Source organism: Nelumbo nucifera, chromosome 8 (assembly GCF_055504915.1).
Source record: "Nelumbo nucifera cultivar China Antique chromosome 8, China Antique-T2T, whole genome shotgun sequence".
Lineage (NCBI taxonomy): Eukaryota > Viridiplantae > Streptophyta > Magnoliopsida > Proteales > Nelumbonaceae > Nelumbo > Nelumbo nucifera.
This window is the reverse complement of record NC_142656.1, coordinates 1,188,249-1,213,031: the sequence shown is the minus strand read 5'-3', so window position 1 is coordinate 1,213,031 and position 24,783 is coordinate 1,188,249. Positions and strand designations below refer to the sequence as shown.

At 36.5% G+C, this 24,783-nt stretch overlaps 1 protein-coding gene across 6 annotated transcripts; it reads right to left on the bottom strand.

Annotated features, from left to right (window-relative positions):
- Positions 1 to 62: 62 nt before the first annotated feature.
- LOC104600482 (GPI-anchored adhesin-like protein) lies at positions 63 to 15,158 on the bottom strand. Of its 6 annotated transcripts, none has more exons than XM_010263434.3 (11): positions 14,815 to 15,158; positions 13,828 to 13,978; positions 13,547 to 13,729; positions 13,276 to 13,375; positions 13,142 to 13,172; positions 9,081 to 9,123; positions 8,117 to 8,269; positions 3,391 to 5,806; positions 1,826 to 3,251; positions 1,141 to 1,224; positions 63 to 650 (listed from the first exon to the last, which is right to left on the bottom strand). In XM_010263434.3, exons 2-11 carry the CDS (start codon positions 13,884 to 13,886, stop codon positions 586 to 588), a joined length of 4,560 nt encoding a protein of 1,519 aa, XP_010261736.1. In that variant the 5' UTR covers positions 13,887 to 13,978; positions 14,815 to 15,158; the 3' UTR covers positions 63 to 585. The 6 variants fall into 6 exon arrangements, with proteins under 6 accessions (XP_010261736.1, XP_010261738.1, XP_010261737.1 ...); XM_010263436.3 differs by having other exon boundaries at positions 1,826 to 3,248; XM_010263435.3 differs by having other exon boundaries at positions 14,811 to 15,027.
- Positions 15,159 to 24,783: the final 9,625 nt, after the last annotated feature.

Here is a 24,783-nt window from a genome sequence, read left to right as displayed (position 1 = left end):
ACTTTCATCCGCTCGGAAGAACTCCATTTCCGGAGCCCAAACAAAAGAAGATGGAGGATATAATGATGAAGCAGACATTTTTGGATCTTATCCAGCATTAATCCCATTCAATGTCCTTCCAAAACTTAGATATTTCAGTTCTTCTAAGTTTCTGATATACAAAACTCACAAGACTAATACAGTAGCAAAAAGGTAAAAAAAAATGGCCTGGACTCTCAAAAATTAAGATAATTTTGCACCAATTGGTGACTTTTGGCTGGATGCATATACTACAGATTTCAACACTAATACAAGGAAAAGGGAAAAGGGGAAAAAACTAATTAAATCACATAGAGATATGGAATACCTCACCAGTCCAAAGAAAAGGTAAGAATACATAACGACATATATATACCCCCCTCAGAAGCCTGGGTGAATGTAACATCTACCTCTATATCAAAATGACCACCTTACTATTTATATACGAGTCATTGTACCTTTTCACTGAAGAGTTCCAAACATTTTGGTTCTGGCCTTCTTGTATGTAGCAGTTGTCACCTGGACTTTGTCTCACTTCCCTTGCTTCTGGCCTTCTTGTATCAGTCATCACCTGGGCTTTGACTCACTTCCCTTGCTTCGAAATGATGACAGTGAGAAGAATGACCGAGGAGCTGAAAATTTGAGACGAGATGAATCAGCCCATTTCAGAAATACGTCTAACATCAAACAACTAACTTGCAGAACCCCATAATACACAGAACCGACAATCCTAGGCATCAGAAACAGAATTGAATAATGAAAGATGTTATGAAAGTTCTCTTATAGCCCATGCCAAATAGCAGATACAAGCTGGGACCATGAATCCCAATATTTCCTCGTTAAGAATATCTTCTAGTTAAAAATACTGTTGCATACACCTGGATAGAAGGAGAAGACAAGAAAAAAGCAGATAAACCACAGAGGGCAGGTCCTATAGGTGGTTCTCCCAGACCATTCAACCAGGCAGGTCTTTCGTTGGAGATCTTCAGCAACCCACATAGGCAAGGGATGGCTTCTTCCCTCACCATCCTGAAGTTAGTGTTCCTATTTAGATATAGCCAGTTTCTTTAGCTATTACATTTAAAATAGCATGTAATTTGAGCATCTTTTTTAAGCAGCAACCTTTTAAAGAGCTTCCTGACAGATGATCCTCCCTCAGCTTGAAGTTTGCTGGAGGTGCAGGGATTGAGCTACGTATTGCTTGAACTGCAAGACCCAAGACATATCCCTGTTATCAACTAAATATATCCAGGTGATTAAAACATAATATTAAGTACTTCCTTACAAGTTCAGAAGAATATAAACTCCTAATAATAGAAAAAAGCATAAGACCACTAATCCCATATCAAGGCTATCCAGATGACTGGAACTCTAAACAGCATAAGCATCATTTATTGCCTTCTGATAGCAATCTTATTACTATCACACAATTGATAAAACAATAAAAGCATATTGGATATCTAATTTTTCATCTCCAGTAGACTAGAAGTGTCCATCAATCCACAATAAGCAAAAACATTTACTCCCTCCAACAAAGTGGAAGATCACTGAAATCCCAAGTTCCACAATGGGAAAGTAACAAAAAGATCTAGAAATGGTGAGGATTATTGACTTCAATTGAACAATTTCAGCTTCAAAAGAAGAGTTTAGGAAGCAATGGTTAGACATGAAGCAACTGCAGACAACCTTTGGTAATGGAGAGAGAGAGAGAGGGAATGGATAGTGACTTGATCAGAGCAATTATGCAATGGACCAGAACTTGCAATATAGAAAAATTAATCAGGAAATATATATATATATAGGGTACCTTGTTCATTGAACAACTCGCCATCATTGAAGCCATCATAAGAAGAGTGACCCTGTGTGAAACCCATCCTTGACTTTCTCAGATCTTCCGATGACCGATTTGCCAGATCCCTGCCGTCTTCAGTATCATCATCTCCTTCAGAAGTTGTTGCAGAAATCCAATCTACCAGACTCTCTGTTCCTCGGTTTTTTCTCCCAAACTTCAATAACCTCTTAAAGCCTTTTGTGACATCCTTTCGGGATTGAACATGAGAGGCATTGGCCACAAGAATTGGTTTCTGAGCACTACCCCATTTCTTCCTCATTCGAGCTGCATCAGACTCTACCTGGGTAAGGGAGTGAGAGTTCCACGATGCAGGACTCCCCATTGGAGAGTCCACAGAGGCATCAATATCCGATGTCTCATTTGTATAAGAAAATGGATGATGCATATGTGAGTTCCATGATGCAGGGCTTTCTTCTGGCGAATCCTGTAAATGTCCTAAAGAACTGCTTAATGTAGAAGGGACAGCAGTAGCCACTTCAGCTGAATTGGGGACTTGAGAAAGGGATTGGAGAACCTCACCATTGTCAGAAGTAGGATCACTCGGATTTTCTGATTCTTGGCTTAGTCTTGGTTTTTCATTATCTGAATCGGCAGGGAAATCAATTGCCTTCATAATCTCTTCACCTGTCACTGCTTCAAATTCTTCCTCTTCCTCCTCATTAACCATGTCCACAGATCCCTCTGCCTGGTCAGCCATTTCATCAGAATCTTCATTTTTCAAGCTATCAGATGCTACTGAAGCTTTCAGCTTTGCAATACCAGCCCCAGCACCAGGACCTATGCCATTACCCTTCCTAAGGAAAGGCTTTGACTCACCATTCTTTGGAACTTTACTATATAGGCCCTGCTCTGTTTGCTCTTTAGCTAATCTTAGTGGTGTCAAAACCACACTATCAGAATTAAGAGGTGAGAGGTCCTTCAACTCACCAGGATTCACAGAGCTCCTTCTCATGGATTGTGACCTCCGTGGTTTATCCTCTTTGCTGAGGACTAGCTCCTCAGTTACACTCCTGCTGCGAGCATAGCTCCTCTGTGAGCGGTTTGTTGTCTTACTGATTGCTGATGAAGGTTTGGTGTTTTCCTTTCTTAAGTCAGAGAAATTTGGAACTGATTGCATAAGAGAATTTTCTGGTTGTGTCCGTCTGCGGCCAGAGTTGGAATTGGAACCTTTGACTGAAGAACGTGGAACAGATGTTGCTGAGGTTCGTGGAGTAGAGGAAGATAGGCTTCTATTGTGTAATAGTCTCTTAGGTTGTGTGCTCCTTGAAGACCCATCTCCTAGAGACACATCACTGAAGGATCTATCTTGTCCATATTGTGCCTGTTCAGTATATTCAGATAGATCCTCATCCTCTTCACTCTGGGCAGGCTCTATTGGCTGCTGCCAAAGGAGAAAACCTTAATAGGGTTAGCTATAAAATAATAACCAAACAGAAAACTCCTAAATTCAGTTTCCACACAATCACCATAAACATCAATGCCTTGATGGTTGTGTGCAGATATAACTAAATCAAGAATACCTGCTCTCTGCTCTTTGCAGCTGGATGAATTTTGAAAGATCTCAGCATCTCCGCCCGTCGATGAGCATGAAGAGCAGAGTCCTGTCTGTCTGCAGACCCCGCAAACTTGGCCTTCATCTCTGCTCTACTACGTTCAAGGCTATCCTGCATGGCTTTCATCTTGGCTTCTTTTTGTGCCCTTTTTGAACCCCATTCTTCCCTCAGTTTTGCATCCCGTTTCTGCATATACCTATCATAGAATTTCCCTTTGCAATCTTCCGACAAACCCAACTCGGTAACATTGTGCTTTATAGAACTACCAAAGCCACGGTTGTCTACCATCTTCATCAATGAACCAACATCAAAATCTGCCTTGCTGGAACTCCCAAAAGGTTCCTTCACAGGATTTTTCTCATGTAATTGTACAGGAGTTAACTCTGTCGGTTTTCCATGCGTGTCACTAGCAGTCTGCTCATCTTGCACATTAGCTACCTTGCTTCTTCGTGCAGAACCCAACTGCTCAGCAGGAACCCTAAGTTTGTGTGCTGCAAAAAGTTTCTCGAGCTCATTTGCCTTCATCTGCAGCTCATCATTGAGTTCCTGATTACCTTTTGACTGCCTAACCTTCTGAACTTGCTCAACTGGAGCTGTTGCAGCTGAACTAAACATCTCCAGGCTTTCCATGACCTTTCTTGTGGGAATAACTGGCTCACCGGTCGTATTATTAGGGATGCTCTCACTCCTCTTTTCCTGCAACCTCTTGCTTTGCTCAGAAAGAGAACTCTGTTTCAGCAACCTCATCCCCTGAACACTGAAATCTTCCACTTCAGTAGGAAAACCTCCAAACTTGGACTCAGAAGACACCAGTTCTTTCTTCCCTACTTCCTCTATTTTTCCAGGGAAAGACCTCCATCGAGATTGAGAAGCCAAGGAACTACCGTCAAAGATCTTATACTGAGATTCAGATGCTGCAAGGTTTGTTGTTTCAGTGCTGCTTCCAAACTTACCCAAGAAAGCTTTTGGCTTAACCTGAGAAACTGATGATTCTTTCAAATTCAGTTTAGTGTCCACTGTTGAAGTGGATCCTGCCCTGGACAGAGCCTGACCAACCAGCTGACCTCCCACTTCAACATCATCCATTGTGTTCACAGAAGTTTCAAATTTGGTCTTAGATGCAGCATGGTCTTTCAGATGAACATCATCTCTCCTAGCTGTAAGACCTCCAAACATTGCCTGTGAAGTAGGTTGATCTTTTGCTCCAGCATGACCTGCTCCAATAGAAGATGTTCTGGACAAGTTTAGTGATGATGACTGATCTTGCATTCCAACCTGCTCCACTCTAGCAGGATATGATCTGAATCGAATCTGAGAAGATGCTTGATCCTTCAAATCAGAATCCTCACCCCCACCTGTAACTGATTGTGAATGGGTATCAGAAGGCATCTGGCCTTTCCACCCAACATTCTCTGCTTGTTCAGAAAAGGTGTTGTTAAATCGAGGCCGAGAAGCAGGTTTATCTCTGATCTTAACATCCTCTGAGCTTTCTGAAAAAACATTCAACCTGGCTTCAGAATCCTTTAGCTCAACATTCTCTTCCCTAGTGGGAAAACCGCCAACCTGGGGCTGAGAATTAGCCGTATCTTTCAATGCAGAATCCTCTACTCTACCAGGAGGAACCCTCAACTCAGCCTTATAAGATGTCACTTTGTCTCTAGGTCCCTTGATGCCCTTATCCTCAGACACAATAGAGAACATACTGGACTGAGCCTGGGAGTTCGAGGAAGAACAAGGTGTTGTAGCAGCACTCTCAGTGTCCTTCCTTTCGTTACTCAACTCAATGCTCATGTCACTGGCCCCACTCCATCTCCTCAATACAGCCTTCTCAACAACTTGGGGAGCTGAGGAGACATCCGAAGGTAGCCTTCGGAGCTCACCAGGCTTCCCAACAACGACTTTACCACCACTACCTGACTGCTCCTTCTGCTTGTTCTCAAACAAGTTGATCCGATCCTGCACACTTAACCGCCTTGCTGGTTGATTTGTCTGAGAGGATTCAGTTACACTTTCTTGCTTAGTTTCCTTCTCAATCCTAGCTTCACTTTCTCCACCACCATCATCTCGTTCAGAACCCGGTTCCCTTAAGGAGCGGCGTACTGGGAAGGAGAGGGAGGACTGGCGTTGATGACTGGAGGGTTTGAATTGCAGCTCTAGGTTTGGGGTTGTGTTTCGTTCTTGGCTGGTTTGCTGCTGCTGCTGTTGAGCTTGATGTTGGAGTTGATGGATGCCATCAGATCTGACGGTTTCTTCAGTTGAGTCATCAACTGACATATCTGACCCAGACGAGGATCGGACTGTATGATCGTCCCCTCCAGCCTTCCATGTCTTGATCAGATCTGGCCTTCTCTGACTGAGAGAGATAAACTTGTTGCATGCTTCGCTGCAAATTATATATTTAATATTAAAAACAATAAAGAAAATAGTAAGGCAACATGAGGGATGGGAAAATAAACTGTAAAATCATTTTTCTAAAGAATAAAAAACTTAGTTGGCTTTTAAAAGAAGAAACACACCAGAATTGACAAATTGCAACCATGCCTAAGTGGCCGAAAATGTTTCAGAATTGGATTTATAGCCACATTTTAGATGTTACGAGATAAACATTCTTGTCCTATGAAATGTACATTTTCATCTTTCTAAAAAGTTAACAATTTATTATCACACTAACTGATTCAAGATTCTCAATGTTCAAGAAAACCCAGTACCACATCGGACCACACACCAACCATTTTCTAGTTTAAAACACCAGGAACACCAACCCTCACAGACCTCCACAAACTGAGTGGAGAACAACAAGGCATATAGCATCAGCATAATTCACCAATAAACATGTGTTCTAAAACATATAGCGAAAAGGAAATTGGGGCCCCAGCAAATGCTGACTCAATGAATGACTTGCTTGGAAAGCTCTATGTAACTTGTGAAAACCCTGCCATTTCAAGTTGGGCTCAGCAGTATTAAACAAGCATCTCAACTCTGAATTTTTTTTTCTGTTCAGATATTAGATGGTCATTCAGTTAACCATCCGAATACACATCTGACTTCTGAAAATTTCCCTTAATTTTCAGAGGTGAACTCACCTCTAAATAAATTCAGTATTAAATAATTACAATAAAAAAGAAATAGTTACAGAAAAATAGCATATATTATAGAAATATGTTTGTAGTGGTATAAAATAAATAATTATAATTTATAATAAAACATATTATATATTTAAGTGATCAAAAAGTATATAGATTTATGCCGGTAAAACTGTAAATCAGACTTTTTAGAGGCTTCATCATTCAGAATATCAAAATGGCTTCACTATATTCAGACTTCAGAACTCCAGAAAAGCTGAAAAGTTATTTTTGACAGTTCAGAGTTCAGGACTACTCTCAAAAATTGTGGCTTGTCAGAGATCGGATTCAGATTTACGTCATTTCCTCAAGATTAAGAAGACAAAGAAATTGCAACTTTTTTCTATTTGTAAGCCAATGACTAAAAAACATGGTAGACTAAATACACTTTATAGCATTCTTACAAGATCACCACTCTTTCTGTGGCTATCTCATAACTGTTGATTTTGATGAATTAGAGGTTGCTTGGTAATTGCTAAGTAAGCTGAACCAAACTGCTTATTTGGTGACACTTAAAAGACAGAAATATTACCAAATGTTATTCATATAAATAGTTATCCCCCTCTTTAGTGCATTTGTTTACAACTCTAACTCTAATGGAACCACTTAAACATGAAATTTTACTCCGTTTAATAAGTGAGTGAAGCACTACTAATCACTTCTTAATTGTTCATATAATTTTTTTCCTTTATTCTCTTAATCTTTCTAAATTTTCATAGCGATATGAAAGCCTATGGTACCTATGATCAAAGAGAACAAACTACAATAACCACTCCAATCAGCAATTCAAACATAAAGGTCCAATCAGGATACAAAAAATAAAAATCTTATCCTAATAAGATCTAATTAGACTTTGTAGACTTCACAAGAAACAAATCCCATTCGAAATGCCACCGTAATAGATAAATAGTCACATAGTAAAATATTTAGGGGTGAAGTAATCATCCTAGCATGCCATTCAGCAAGGCAGGAGCCAACGCCCAGCTTAATTGCTTATTTAAGTAACTTAGACTTTGACCCTAACCTAATTATTAAGATGATAATTGCAAAACTTTGTATTTATAAAATGGCACATTGATGGCTTCGGGCTTCCTAGCAACACCATCAAGTCAATTAGTGCACCAACCATGATACTGTATGCTATGGCCCTAGATTCCATTGAGGCAGTGATCAAATTGAGACAGCATTCCAACATCTTGTAATGCCATGCTTGGATCAATTAGGGCTGTTTAAGTGTTTAACCAAATCTAACATTGTGCACGTGCCACATGAACAAGTTACTGACTCTAGTTTTGCAATTGTTAGAAAAATAAAAGGGGAAAAGCTCCCCATGAGTCTTATACCAACTACAAGTTTGCCTGAAGGTACAGTTGCAACAACCAATTTTTATGAACAGAGCAACAAATCGCTGTGGAAGGTAGGACCTCCTTACTGCAAAAAGCATCAGCTTCCAGCCTCTCCACAGTTTGTAGGCCCAGCTTACTGTAACGGCAATAGAACAAAACTTGTGCAAACTTTTCTCAGAAAAACAGATTGAGAATTTTAAAATTGAGATTTTATTGACTTCTTACTTCAAACGAGGAGCACCAAAGCGATCAGCAAAAAGTTGGAGTTCTGAAACAGTGTCAGGAGTGAAACCAGCAGCAGATGCTCGTGCACAAGCTGTTGTCAAGTCTTGCTTAACCGCAACAAGCCGCACATCAATAGCCCTCAGAAGCTCTTTCCTGAGTTACCAAGAAAAACAGGGACTGAAGCAGCTATAGAAGAAAATATGAACATATTGAATAGCCCAACATCACATTCAATAAAAAGCCTATGCAATAAGAGGTCTCATTTAATCATTCAGCAAAAAATTTGTAACAGTAGAGTTTCCATGTCAGCTGATTAACTGGTGGGACTTGTCACAAATATCACTCTCCTACTGGCCCTTAACCAAAAACTCAGGCCAATCCCCCAGATAAATATCACTCTCCTGTGACAAGATTCCTCCTGTATAATTTTTAGGGGTCTGACCCGTTTGTTTTGTACACCTCCTTGTGTACCCCTCTCTTTGTTCAATGAATTCAGTTAACTTCTCAAAAAAAAGATAAATCTCTTTCTGCCAGAAAGAATAAAGTTGTTTTCTCAACAAATTTACATTCTTTCTTGGGATCAAGAAAGTTTTAAAGTTTAAATACAATTTAACGACTTGTTGAACATGCACAAGCTTCACTCCAAGAAACTTTAGAAAATCCAGACCCATAACTCAAAAGGCTTGGTTCAGTACTCAAATTGTAAAACTCGGTGGTTGTATATTAAAACTTGACAGTTGGACTTGGACAGTTAATGATATATTTATATCCTTTTATCCAGGAAACTTTGTAAAACTTACACTCAATCTAGCTGAACTGCATTTCCCAGGCATTCTCATATGTTAATGTAACCACAAAAGGTTGGCAAAAGAAAATTTAACTTCAACAATGACATAAACATAGAATTTATCCAAAACATAACACTATTTAGACTAAATCGCCAGGAACAAAAATGGAGACTGACTTGGTTATATCAGCAGCTTCAGTCACTCCTCCTTCATCTCCCCCTGTAATAAATCATAGATGTCAAATGGTATCTTCCGGTAAATATGGCACCTACCAAATTCAAAATTTATTCTGAATCTAGGATTCGTAGCATAATTTTCTTATAGAATAGCAAACGAGATTCATCCGTCTCCATTGATAGCAAATAAAGCAAAACAGATCCTTGAACGCAAGAAACATAAGAGTCCAATGGAAGACAAGACAAGAGAAAAAAGGTGAAGCACAAAAAAGAATCACCATCATCATCTAAGCCTTGTCCTGGGGTTAGGTACATCAATCCTGTTTCACCGTTCTGTTTTGTTCAGAGCCATATTCATTGTTAAATTATGGGCACTTACTCTTTTTGCCCATTAAACGTGTAACAGATCACTTTTTCTTACAGGTGCTGTAGATGGTCTTCTATGCATGTGACCAAACCATCTCAATCTACTTTATCTCATTTTATCACTTATTGGAGATACTCTAGTTTTTCTTCTTTTTTTTAAGATAAATAAAGAAGATAAGTTCATTAAAAAGTTTCCTAGGTTCCTTCATATGACTTCATTTTTAATCATGTCTTTCCTAGTTTTCTTTTTTATTGAAAATGGTAACTTCATTAAAGCAAAGTTAAAGAAATAACATATACAACTGTTAAGCCCATTATAATCCTTTTTTACAGCTCTGTCCAGAATAGATTCTCCCTCATAATCCCTTGTTTAGCTAAGGTATCAGCTAGTCCATTAGCTGACTTTCTTGTCCACTTGAACGAAGCCCCAATCTCCCTTGTAATGCTGAAAATTTCTCTTATGGCATGTCCATGCATCCAATCTCCCAAACAGACCGACATCATCCAAATCAATTAGCAATTTAGAGTCTCCTTCTATCTCTAGTTGGTGAAGCCCCAGCTGTTTAGCAAATCTTACACCTTGAAGCAATGCCATCACCTCCACTCTCAAAAAGTCACCTACTCCAATAGGTCCCGAAAACATGGCAACAATTTTACCATCTCCATCTCTGAATACTGCCCCTATACCTGAAAGGCCCAGGTTCCCTATAGGGCTCCCATCAAAGTTCAACTTTATTCTGTGTTGTGTGTTAATGGGGACCACAGTTCCGCCTGCACAATAGACCTAAGGGAAGTTATAGCTGCTACCTCACTCCAATTTCTGTATATGTTATGTCCTCAGCTGAGAAGTCTTTAAACAGATCAATTGATTTCAACCAGTGAATGGCATTTCCTATTCCTAGACCTCCATCATCTCTACTTCTAGATACCACCTCTCACTTCACTAGGAGATCCATCTAAGCATTCACATTTCTGCCACACTTATTGTGTAGACAGACTGCTTCTTAACTGCCCAACACTCTACTTATACAACAGAGATGATCTTACAATTGTTTGATAGAATTTTCCTTTTAGCTGAAGCGGTATTCACCTATCACATAAGACTCTAGATGCACCCTTCCATTTTGCCTATCCTTCTCTAATTATATTGGTGGCATCTTCCTCAATCTCTCCTTTACTATGGATTATTGAACCAAGATAATAGAAGAGGTCACAATGAGTTATCTCTTGGTCTCCAATCCTAAGTGTACCATGGTTTTTTTTTTTTTTTTGATAAATACCAAGTGCACCCTGGTTTGCACTCCTGTTATTCTTAAATTTACATTGCATATGTTTTGTTTTTGTCATACTTATTTTAAAACCTCTTGTTCCTAATGTTGATAAAAAAAGAAAAAAAAAAAAAAAACTCTTGTTTCTAATGTAGTTGTCCATAAACCTAATTTTGTATTTAACCATTTACTAGTTTCATCAATTAATACTATGTCAGAAGCAAACATCAAACACCATGAGACCTCCTCTTCAATATGTTTAGTCAATTCATCTATGACTAGCACAAATAAATAAGGACTATGTGTTGAACCTAGGTGAAGACCCATTGTAACCTTTACATGATTCACTAAATGAATATTCAACTAAAATATAATATTTATATATTCTTCTCTAGTTTGCATCATTGAATAAGGATAACATCAAGAACCAACTTATATTGTTTGTGCCATTAACTACTACCATTTTTTCCAAGGTTCTGTTGTATTTCTGAGATTTTGAACCTGAAAGAAATGTGATCTCTAATATTAAGGCAATTACTATGGTATACAAAATTTTTTTTTATCAATACTATGGTATACAAAATGCCAATATCTTTCTCACAGTACCCTTGAAAGAATTTTTCCTGTTCACTTGCTGTCCCCCACGCAACCCAAACACATAACGTTTTGAGGTTTATAATTTAGTGGACATTTTAATAAATTCTTCTTTGACTTCTCGATAGAACACCAAGAAAACTAGATGGAGTAAACATAGAAAACATAAAAAACAAGAACAAGATATGTGGCTCTTCACAGTCATTTAGGGGTGAGGTTTAGTGGAAAATTATTAGACTATTATCTATGCCATTAAGTGGGGCTCCTTTTGATCTTATTGTTCATTGGGAAAATATACTGTTGTTATGTAGAGAAACATGAGAATATTTAAAAACAAGAAAGGACAATTTGAAGCACTAAGGTGCAGAGATATTTTTCATTTCTCCACCGGTGGCTTTCAACCTCCAAGAAATCTCTCTAGATGATCTGAGAAGAAACCTCCCTGAGATCCTAGATTCCTCCCTGATTAATTAGCCTTCTTCTCCATCCCATCCATGTATGGTTGAAGTTTCTATTTGATGGCAGCTGTCTTGGTAAATCCAGGCTAGCAGCATTTTCTGGTGTTTTTTTTTTTTGATGAATGAATGGTATTTTATTAAATAGAGATTGAAATAGTACAAGCATGAAGCACCCTAAGAGGAGGCACGAGGTGTTACACTGTTACCTCCCCTTAAAGATGGTTCTAAACCCAACTCTTTTCAGATTGCATTGCAGTTACAAATTAGCCAAAAACAGAGAATCCCTTGAAGCCCCTTGTTTAGCTAAAGAATCTGCCAAAACATTTGCCGATCTACTAACCCATTGAAAGCTAACTGACATGGTGCTTGTAAGCCATTTGACTTTTTTGATGATGTCCCTATATCCCCAAACAACAGTTTCTGGGTCCGACATCCATCCCACTATCACCTTAAAGTCTCCTTCAACTATCAAATTAGTCACTCCAAGTTGGTTGGAAATCTGTAGTCTTTGTACCACAGCTAATATTTCAGCCCTTGTAGAGTCTCCATAACCCACTGGACCTGAGAATAAGGACAGAATGTTGCCATCCTTATTCCTCAAGATCCCTCCTATACCCGAAGGTCCTGGATTGCCTTGACTGCTCCCATCACAGTTCAACTTCACAACTCCTTCCGAAGGGGGTAACCAACTTGCTTGTGTTCTATTTTGCATTTTCTGGTGTATTTTATTGGATTAATTATCTTGTGATAGTGCTAATTGAAAAATGACCAACTTCTAACTATCCATGCTCCAACGTTTTCTTGTATCTGCTAATTTGTGATCATCACTTAGGTAAATACTGAGTTTAAAGTATGAAAATAGTTGTTACGCAGGAACTTTATTGAGCAATCTCTTTTCAATTATTTACTGTTTTAGCAAAACTTTCCAATGGATATGGAAAAGGTTATAAAAGAACAATTAAATGGGAACATATCAAGGATGTCAAACCCAGCACAATCTACACTTCCCTGAAAAAATCACGAGGAAAATAAATAATTATAATTATACACTAGAAATGTGAATCTACATAGTGGATCCCGAAGCCTTCTGCCTAAAGGAACCTGACAAAATCAATTACCATTAAATAGAAGATGATCATTGCCTCTAGAAAGTGTTAGATACTAAAACTAAAAAGAAAGGAAAGAAATGACAACTAGTGTATTGCACACTGGCAAGTCCCTAATCCTCACATGTCACAAAAACAACAGATTACGGAACAAAAAGAAATTATTTGTGCATTCTGTAAATAAGTAATCTCTAAGCAATGGCTTCCATGAACATGAACCATCTCAAAATGAAATGGAACAACCTAAAAGTAAAGATTAGTAAACATACCCAAGGCACTAGATAGTTGATCTCCCACTCCCTGAATAAGAAGACCTTTACCTTTCAGTGAATGCCAGAAGAATCTCTATTGCTTATTAAGATTATTAGAGAAACTGAAGAAATGAATGCAATGATGCTAATACCTGTGAATAAATCCTCCGAGCTGCTTCAAGCTGAGACATTTCAGCATCAAATGTATTGACAAGTTCCAAAACCTCTGGTGTACTAACAAACCTAACAAACCTATATCCACAAAGCCCAAGTAAATCAAACTGCAAGCCATCCAACCTTTGGAATGAAAAAGAGAACTGATTGAATGTGCATGAATTGAAGTTCAAATTACTCAAATAGAAGGCTTCAGACATTCAGTTGGCAATCAATAGAGAGACAAGAAACGAAAAAAAAAATGCCAACCTCTCAAGAGTCCCCTTGGTGAACCATGTTCCGGAACTTATATGCTTCTCAACTTCAAGCTTAATTGATGGAGCTGCTTGAGCAAGCTGTTCTTCTGCAACTTTCAAATGAGTAGCAAACGGCTTTAGTAGACCTGATGCAAGCTTCTCAGTCTTTCCATCACCGGAGACAAACAATTCACACCTGCCAAGAGAGAAAGAAAAAAGAAAGAAAATAAAATAAAAATGGATAGTTCATGAACCCGTAAAATCCATCAAATAAGTAGATGACTTCCTTTTTACCTTGAACGCTTGGGTGACAGCTGGAAAACAGCATAATCAAGAAGCGTGTCTGATTTCATTTTCTATGATTATAGAGACGATATCCCCTCCCTGAACTCTTCCCAGAAACCTGATTTACTTTTTAGCAGTTCAAATTCCACATCCTCCAAATCTGCAGCAAATAAGAATATTCATGATCTCATCACAGCTTCGGAAAGAAGAAGGCAACTAGTGAAGTAACCAGTTGATTAAAAGGGAAAATTAAAAAAAAAAAAAGATAAAATCAGTGTCAGAAGATAATTAATGTGACACCGATTGCAAAGCTTTGCACGGGCGTGCGCGAAGCTTACATTATAGGAATCAGACAACAAGATGTTCCCTTTGTTGATTCACATTGTGCATTAGATTAAACAAGTGAAGTGGGGAAAAGAAAACTTTCGCAGATCCCTGTGAAAGATAGCTGAACGTTTCGATTTACGGGCGAATATTCATAAAACTTGCAGCCACGAAAAAAAACGCAAAAACTCTAATTTTCCAACGAACTGCACCAATCTCAAATCTTTGCGCATGGAAATAGAAGGGCATCCTTTCCAGAAAGCAAAAGCCCAATAGGCTTCAGATCTAATTCGGTAGCAAATATCAAACGAAGAATTAGTGTAGGGGTAGGGAAAAAATAATTAAGTTTTGAAGTTCATCCAGCAAGAATGCTGCAAAAATCTAATCAGTTGAACGAATTCCCGGACCACAGCAACAACATCGGAAGTATTTGAACAAAGTGAAGAAAAACCTAGCCGTTTCTCGCAACCGGAAACACGATTCACAGATAATATTAGGCGCGACAATGTAGAATACTCAAAATCCTCGGATATTAAACACAAACCCTTCAAAACCATATACATCGACAGCGAAAACCAATGCTGATTGGTTACAGAAATGAACAGAAAAAATGTGATTTGAGAAGCCTGGAAAAGGCGAAAGAGGAGTGGATCGATTTAGATTTTTACCTACCTCGTGCTCTCGTCGAGATCTCTGATTGCAGAACGGATCTTCGGCTACGGTTCGTCTAAGAACAAGCATTTCTCTATTTTATTTTATTTTTTTTCCCTTGCTCTTCTTGTGCTTCTTCTGTCTTTGTTCGAGTTCTTCTTTTTGTTTTTAAAGGGCACTTTTCTGTGATTTTTTGTTTTCTGTTTTATAATTTACAAAAACCCTACCATCTCTGAGTCATAGCTGTCGTTCGTTTTGGTTATTGCTTTACTCCTTTCTCAAATGATCTTTCCTCTTTTTTTTTTTTTTCTTTTTTTCTCTCTCCCCTACACCTCCGAGATACAGTAGAGAGAGAGAGTTGGGTTGGAGTGATTGCTGTGTTTCAGACAAATTTATGGCAACCTAAATAATCTTAATTGGAATTAAGAGAAACTAAAAACACTCTTAATCCTAATCCTAAAGTGAAGAATTACGAAGGAACACGTCACTGACGACGGGCTACTCTGGATTACTGTCTCTAGAGACTTTAAATTACGATGATGCCCTTGGTCAATTTCTCTCACTTTCTTTCCTCCTCTTAGAAGCTACGTAATTACATTACTTTGAGAAGGGAACATCTTTGAATTTTGAGGTTTGCATATTTGTTACATGAGACCAGACCAGGAAAAAAAAAACAATGAGAGAATATTTGCATATGTGTTAGGTATTATAAAAATTAAAATGAATGTAGGAAAAACGTCTAGTTCGTTAAAATAAGGCTTAATAAAAGATCTGATTATGGTGATTTGCTTGGGCATAGGTCAGTTTTTTTTCTTTTCGTTGGGACCCATTAATTGGATGATGATGATGGGCCTATTGCTCCCTCAACCAAGCATGGGACAGATGGAAAATTATGGGGACCCAGAATACAAACCATTAAAAGGGTTTTCTTTTGTACTCGGATCCAACTAATTGGATGGATGGATGGATGGCTCGCTGTAAAACCAATGATAATATCCCACGTCGGTTATAAAATGTTTGGAGCATTGGTGAGAGGTTGAATGAATGGTTGTAAACTTGTAATTCCACCAATCTCGTTTAAAACAACAACATATGCTGTAAGAAGTGATTGCGAGGAATAAATCATTCAAATGGTTGTGGGCCCTATATATATTTTATATTGGTGTAGGGAATTGTCATTGGTTCCATAACCTATTCAATACTTAATAGCAATTGTATTTAGTTAATACTAATTCAATCCGGACACTCCCATGGGTTCCACCATATATATCAACCAATCAACCAGTAAACCAATCTAGTGGCATTCATTAAAATACATGGGTTTTGACTGGTAGTGGTATCTTACATTTTTTACCCGATCCAAACAATAGAAATGCAAAACCTGAGAATAGTTATTGAATTGTAGGAACCATACCATGGGGTGGGGTCACACATTTTGTCCGCATCACTCAATTTCTACATTACCGTTCCTTTTTTCTTTTTTTTCTCAACTATGTTGGGTAGCTTAAGGTTTTGAGGAATCACAAAGGTCACGCATCCACACATGACAATTGACAACCATATTCCCTAGCTTTTGGTAACTAGCAAGGGAGGGAATCGGAGGACGGAATAAATACTGCACCCATGGTTTTCATGGTTTAAAACTTTAAACTTTAGACAGAGAAAGAGAGAGAGATAGATTGATTGATTCTTCCTACAAGTTTTGTATTTAAGAAAAAAAAAAAAAAAATAGAAGAGGGGAGACAGACGTAGAGAAGGGGAAAATTGCCCAGATGAGAGACATATAGTACTAGAGGGGGACAATAAATTGATTGGATGCTTGTGCTATAATTCCCCATGGCAATAATAAGATGATCAGTATTAAGACGATAACAGATCCTATCCTCTCCACTTCTCTTCTCCAGGACGATGCCCTAGAATAATGACCACCATGGCAGTTGACAAACCGTTCCAAGGAATTGTTTTCTAATTTTTTTTAATTTTAAACTACTACTTATTCTTCTCTATTTCGTCAATTGTGAGCTCTATTAAAATCTGAAGCCACAAGGCCAATGTATTCACTATTCACCTGGGAAGGTTGGAACCGTGAAAATTTTGAGTAGAAGGAGCTATTGATAATAATTCTGAATATATAGGAAACTCAACTCAAACCTTGACCCCATTTCTCAGGGATTATGTTGATGAGATAAAAGCAAATCAAATTACTTGATCGATGCTCCCGTCTAGAATTGTTTTAAAATTTATAGTCTGACGTTTTTTTCTTTTATTTTTTTATTTTGTTTGGTAAAGAAAGTCCGCCGTTGAAATAGTCAAATCGATGTTTTTTGTCTTGTTATAAAAGTGGGTCTAATGACTAAAATATGGAAAAAGAAAGAGAACTAAACTCTTTATTAGATTCTTTCCATTTATTTCAGGTGAAGAAACGGTCATTATATTTTTCATGAGTTGGGATTAGCTGCACTAGTAACAAACCTTCATTAACTAGTAAGAACATCCCATGTCAGCCCTGCACCCAAAGTGAGAGATTCGTATGAGCCAATGAATGAACCTCCCCTGAAGAGTGAAGTAATCAAGTAAACACCTACATCCACCCATTTGACAATCAATGCTTGTGGAAATGAATTAATGAAGCCTTCCCACTCGACACCTTCATTCAAGAACAGCCAGGACTCTTAAGGGTCCAGTTTGATATCTATCTATGCCCAAGCTTCCAAAAATTCCATCGTTTTGAAAGATTACTTCAAGTTTGCGGGCTTCTTGTCCTCCTAGAACTGGTAACTATACATTCACATGGGAATTGAAGATCCAAAAGGAATTCAAGACTTTTGGGCATGTGATATAGTAGGTAGCAGCAGTGGGACACATAACAATCCCCACTGACAATTCCTTCAAATTAAAACATGCTCTGAGATTCAACAGCCTCATTTAGTCCAAATTGCTATTTTTTGGAATTCCTCCAATGTTTTTTTGAATAATGAATGAATTCTTATCTATTTCCCATAGTGAATTAGTGACAACAGTCTGGTGGAGAAGCAGGAAAGAAAGAGAGAAAGGAGATGATGACAATGATGATAGTGGTGGTGGTGATGTAGAATGAAACAAAGTAGAGGAAGAGGAAAAAGAAGATGGGATTGAAGTTCAATTTGAATCAGGCCTATTTTGAAGAGGGAAAAAACCTCTATTACTTTGCCTGCAGGGCCTAGTGGGGTGTTCTTATTGATCAAACAGCCCATGTTTTGGACTCATTCTCCACACAACAAATCTATATGTGAATATTTTCCCTTCTGTTAATATTGTTTTCCATATTTTGCTTCGATTATAATTCAACTCAATTTTTCCTAGTTCTCCTTTGCTTAGGATATATAAATGCAAGACTTGCAAGTAATCTATTTGGGAGGAGGAAGGCGACAAAAAGGAAAGGGGTTGTGCAGTTTATACTACTTGTTTTCCTATCATCTATTCAGGGGCAAAATGTGAGGGAACCTGATTCGTTTTACTTGCAAATGTATCTAATAATGCGTTGGAGCAAGGTTTTTAAAATCGATCCAGACAATGAACCGGTCAGGAGTCCGGTTTTAGGGTCAAACAATCTGACCATTCGAACCGAATGGTTGGCCCGTTTTGACAAAAAAATTAAAAATAGTCAAAACCATTGAATCATTCAAACAGTTCAACTGCCTAGGTTTGTTGATCAAATTAACGTTTTTTGGCAAAAATCCGATTTTGGGGAAAAATCTTGTTCCGGTTTTTCAGTCTGGGCGTCCAGTTCGGTCTAGTTTTGAAAACCATGCGTTGGAGTTGCGTGCAAAGGAAGTTGGCAAATGGGAAAATGAGTTCTAATTTTCTATAAATAAACTTTTATGTATTCACTTTTTGGTAGGGTGGATTCGAGCCGAGCCAAGCCGAATAGCTTGATATTTGAGATCGGCTCGCCAAGGTAGTACAAGGCTCAAGCTCGAGCTCGAGCTGTTGACTTGAGAAAAATGTTTTATAAAAATAAAATATATATATATATATAATATTTTTTATTTGATATTTAAAAAATTAAGAATTATAATAATTAGTTATTATTATATATAAAAATAAAAATATTATATATAATATTTTTAATTTATTATTATTATTATATGTAAGCTTTTCGAGCTCGGGTTGTGAGCCGAGCCTTATTAGACTCAAGTTCAACTTGATTAATAAATAAGCCTACAAATTGGGTTCGAACTCGGTTCGACTCGGTTTCATCAAGTAGCTCGTGAAGAGTTCGGCTCATGACCACCCCTGTTTTTTGGCAAATTGTTGGTTCAGTGGTAAGTTTTTCCCCTTCTCCAAGATGGATAATTTTCCCATGTGGGAGGAAGTTGGCAAAATGTAACAGGACAAATTTGCCTATTCTAATAATGACTTTTTATAGATAAAAGGTTATTGTATAATTTACTTGGGAATTAAAGCAACATAGATAAGTGAGCTTAATCCACACATACTTAAATAAGTTCACTTACCCTAGTACATGACTTCCTAAAAAATGAATAAGTCTAACTTGTATATAAGTATCATGTGTTTATACAAGTTTCCTAGTTCTGAGTCTTCTGAAGACTCCTTTTAATGCACGAGTGGTATTAAAACCAAAGGTTCTTTGCCCCTCAAGAGTAATTCCCCATATTCTATCCATATTGACAATTTATACCTTTATCGAGTCTCTCTACCCATCACATCAAAATGCAATTCCAAGTGATGGCATATACTCAGGAATCTGGGCTTGAGATATGGGTTTGATTATACATCATTTAATTTGGGCTGTTTTTCAACTTGTTGCATATGACAGTTACCCCACTCAATTACTTGTTTGTCCTAGAATATTGTTTACAATTACACTTTTTACCTCACATCCACACTAATATGTCATACGCATGAAGATTCAAAACAGGTCAAGCTGTTTTTTTCTTTTTTTTCCAAGTTCCCAGGTAACCAAGTTTTTTTCATTGATTTGTGTTCTTCTTCTTTACAAATTAAGCACATCATAAACTAGTTTTTAAGTGATATCAAATGAAAAACCCATCAAATACTATTAACGAAGTAGACCATTCTCATTGAAATCTTATGTACGGTGCATAGTAGGTGTTTCAGGTTTTTTTATTGTGCTTCATTGTTTTGGAAGTCTTCAATGACTTTGTGGTCTTTATTAAAGGATTATGACCTTCATTTGATGCCGATTGCAGAGGCATTGTTTGATGTCACCTTTTCTATCTTTGTGGTGGTGTATAGTTGGAATCTATTTGTTTTGTCTATTTTATAGGTTGGAGTCTTGGGGTATTTATTTGTATTTGTATTTTATAATTTGAGAATTTTCAATGAAGAATTGACTTTTTGATGTAAAATTAATCATTATTATATATCGTATACACTTATCATGGTTCTCTGCGTAATTATGACCATAACTAGGCGGTGCAACTTTGGAGGGCCTTAGATGACATTAGTCCTAATCCTATAGCTGTCTACAATTAAATGTTTGGAAGGACCATCCATCCAGCTGCAGCCTCATGCTACTTCATGTAAACCTACTGGCTATTACAATTCACAAATCATCCCAATCTAGAAAATTTGTCTTAACAGATAGCCATCTTTTAACTGAGAGCGTGGCCTGGCCCTATTCCTCATCATTACTTCGTTAGGCTGAGTTTGGAAGGAGTACAAATTGTATTTACGCTGTACATATTTGTATTTGTATTGCTTTTAAATTGGGGCTTATCATTACCTAAAAGGCTAAAAGCGAAGAAGAAAACAGGGGAACACAAAAATACACTACAATGAGATTTGAACTCAATTCATATTTGACTGCTAAAAGAGCTCTGTTCGTCTTCAACCACGATGGAGTTAAGAAGGAAAATTGCGAATATTAACATAATAGAATAATAGAACAATAGAATATATATTCGGTTTAGTATACCTCATTTAACCGAAGATATAGGCACTGTTTGGCAATGTTTTGTGAATGCGAAAGTTATTCTCGTGTAAGAACAATACTCAAAGAATGCCTTTGGTACAAAAAAAGAATGCGTGCTTTGAGAGTGATAAGTCGACACTCCCAAAGAATGCATTCCCAAATAACTTGCGGTACTCACAACATTAATGCATATTAATGCACATGTGCTAATGATTTTCATGTGAGAGAAGGGGTATGTTTAGTATTTTGCATGAAATGATAGAAATAAGCCCTAAACAACCATCTCTCGTCCATTCAACACTACCTCATTGGCACTGCACATCTCAAAGGAGGGAACTCCCTTAGCTCTTGTTGTGTCAACAATCGGACGACGAGTGAACGGTACAAAGCTCCGACGACATTTTCAGCCAAATTCACATAAACAACTAGGTGTATTCCTTCTTGTCGTACCTGGTTTTCTCCTTGCTCTGGCTAGATTCACCCAAACTAATCTCCGACAACAATCATCTCTAACAGATGTCGAATTTCCATCATCTGAATTCGTTTGTTCGTATTATTTTTTTATGGCCTGTTTGGCACATCTTTCCGCACGGTCATTCGGCTATTTACAAGCCGAGCATACCGATTTTCGGTTTATTCCCATTTGGTTCACGAAATATCTAACCACCAAAAATCGGAGCGCCGAAAAGATGCGAGAAGCCCATTTTGGACTGATTTCAAGAAGCTCCTAATGAAGCTTTTCAGGTTTTATTTTCGCATGGAAAGACATGGAAATACACACGGAAAAAACATGATAGTGCCAAACTAGCTTCGGGCTGCTCAGATCTTCATACAAAAAAACTCAATGCGTCTTTTGACTATTATAGCTACTGAAAGATCTTCCCAAAAAACGTGCTAAACGGGCCCTTACTTTGTTGGATATGTTGAAATATGGGGCTTCTATTTATCTATTATGTCAATTGAGTGGGGTTTCTTTTCCTGTGAATTAGTTATCCAAACACCATTTCTGTTTTTGTTGAACAAAAATGCGTTCTTGAAAAACATTTTTTCCAAATGCCTTCTTTGCTTTCAAGGAACAAAAAACAAAATTCTTGTTCTAGTACAAGATTTTCAAAAAGAACATGAACAGGTGGGTCATTGTCAAACAGGGCCATAGGAGCCGAGAAATAGACATTGGTGGAAGTGTTACGGGAGTTAAATGTCATCTGCTTGTCACTAGAGAATACAGTCTAATGGTCAAATTTGCAAATACGGAGAGAACAGGGAAAGTTTTCAGTATAGAATAATAATGATAAAGAGGTATTTACCAACATTAGGGCTTAGTCGGATTGGACTCGGATCGGATGCAGCAAAATCCGCATCCGATCCGATTATTGGTCTCCTACATCCGAATCTGATTGGATTTAAAGAGTTAGATTCAGATTTGATCCGATTTAGTTGTAAATTTTTTAAAATATCAGAAATATTGAAAATTTATTTATTTTTTAACTTTTATATAATAAATTAATATAAATATAACACACTAAAATTACTATATACATAAATTCATATATAATATAATATATACAATATATTTTTATAACTTTAAATATAATTTTATAAAACTTATATGTTAAAATTAATAAATGTTATATTATAATCAGATTGATGGGATCAAATTTGAATCCGATGTAGATTGTAACATCAGAATCCAATCTGATTACTTATATACATAATTCAAATCCGAGATAAATTGGATCAGGTCTCAAATTTTGGGGTACCATTGACAGCCCTAACCAACATGGGTTTATCATCATCTAAGGCCCCGATTCCAACTGTTTGGTTGACAGAATTGGAATCTCATTCCTATTCCTAGTGGAATGGCATTTTCCCATTTAAGGGAATGACCATTCCCTCCCTTCCTTTAGGAATGAAATCTCATTTATGCTGATTCCAATTTCCATTCTTATTATTGTCTAAACCAAACAAACTATAGGAATAAACCATTCCAATTTAGATTGCAAACCAAACGGAATGTGGGGTTGTCTACATGAATCCAATTTCCCCATTATGCTTCCCTTAATGCCATATCTATTGTCAATTTATGGGCACTTTTCTTATTATTTTTCACCCAAAGCTTTTTTGGTAAGCAATTTTGTTTGTCCCTAGTTATTCTACTCCCCTTAGATTGCAATGATTATTATTATTATTTTTCTAATAGGTGATGTAGATGGTTTTTCATGGACAATCCATCCCACTCAAATTTCTTTCATTTTATCACTTAATATTGAAGTCATGCTCAAGTTCCACTCTTGGTTTCATTTCCAACCCTATCCTTTCTAATTATATCACTCATATGCCTACCATTTACGTTTATACCACATACATTTACACCTCTTAAAGGGTTGTAATAAACTGAATAATTCATCTGATGTGGCGTGGTTACACCAAACTTGGATAGGAATGGCAATTTTTCAAGGGGCGGGGGGGGGGGGGGGGGGGGGGGATTGCTTGTAATACCTAATTAGGGATGGGTACTAGGATGGGGAGTGAATTCTCCACCTTACCCTGGCCCCCCGATTATAATAGTAGGGGCCCATGTGAGTCAAGACACTCTACTACATCCCCACCCTGATCTCGGTGGTAGGACGGATTCGGGCCAAGTAGAGGTGTCAACGGTATTTGAAAATTCGATTTCGATTTCGAATTCGAGAGTTGACATGATCAAATCAAATTCAGATAAATTTGAATATATAATCAATCAATTTTGGATATCCTATTCATACCAAATAGCTAATCAAATTCGAATTTGGATATGACCCGATTTGATTCAATAAATATATGAATTTGATCGATTATTTAATTCTTATATATAATAAATAAAATATTTAAATGTCTTATATAATTTATATATATATATTAATTAAATTATATAAATAAAATATTTATTTATATTTATTAATTACCTAAAATAAATAATTAGTTGAATTTGAATAGAATTGAATATTCAAATATTTAATCGGATTCAAATTTGAATATTAATTTTCAATATCCATCAGATATCAAATCGATTTTTCTAATCAAAATTCGAACTTGGATATTTCTTGATCTAATTCGAATTCAATCTGTTTACACCCTTAGGGGTGAGGTACCCATTCCTTGTCGGGGATGGGGAATCCCAAAATTCCCCCACCTTGAGGCAACCACCTGAAAAAATGTAATTTGTGGATATTTTACAAATAGGATTATGGGAATTTGGGGGTATTTTAGGAATTGGATTGTGACAATTTGGGGATATTTTATAAATGAAATTATAGTAAATTAATTATTTACAATAACAATAAATTAATGCAGACTATTTACTTTTTAAGCCTGAATTATTTACTATTAATCAAAGTAAATATAATTATGTTATATTACATTATTTTTAATTAAAAGTAAACCATTTGTTGTTAATTAATGTAAAACCAAGTATGATCGAAGCCAACCAAGTGGTATAGATCGGTGTGGATAGACTTAATAATTTTTCTAAATTATTTATTGAAACAATAATAATGGATTGTTATTTAAATAATTAAGAACCAATTTTTTGATATATTAATTTACTAATTTATTTTTCTTAAAATTTTATAATTATTTAGTTGAATAATAATAATAATAGATTATTATTTAAATAGTTATGGAGAATTTTTTCATAGATTAATTTCTTAATTTTTTAATTACTTATTTAAAAAATAATTATGGATTATTTGTTAAAGAGTTTTCCTAAATTATTTGATAATTGTTGATTTTATAGAAATTAGTAAATTATGCTAATTAGTAATATCTTTTATCAATGAATTATTATTGCAAATATTTAATTAAAATTGATTAAATTACAATGATTAATGTAAATTATGTTAAACACTAAAATTTTGAACATTTATTAATAACAAAAATTTATTAAATAATGAGTTGCTTATTAATTTTTGGTGGATTATTAAATTGTTAAATAATTTTTAAATAATGAATTATTTCTAAAATAATTATTTCAAAAATTTTGGTAGAATATTTTCAATTTTTTTAATAATTTT

Excerpts from the sequence above, each read along its gene's own strand:
- LOC104600482 (XM_010263434.3), bottom strand. The coding sequence starts at position 13,886 with ATGAAATCAGACACGCTTCTTGATTATGCTGTTTTCCAGCTGTCACCC. Across the intron at positions 13,173-13,275 it reads CTCGGAGGATTTATTCACAG|GGAGTGGGAGATCAACTATC; the intron begins GTATTAGCATCA and ends CTTCTTATTCAG. Across the intron at positions 9,124-13,141 it reads TCAACTATCTAGTGCCTTGG|GGGGAGATGAAGGAGGAGTG; the intron begins GTATGTTTACTA and ends GATTTATTACAG.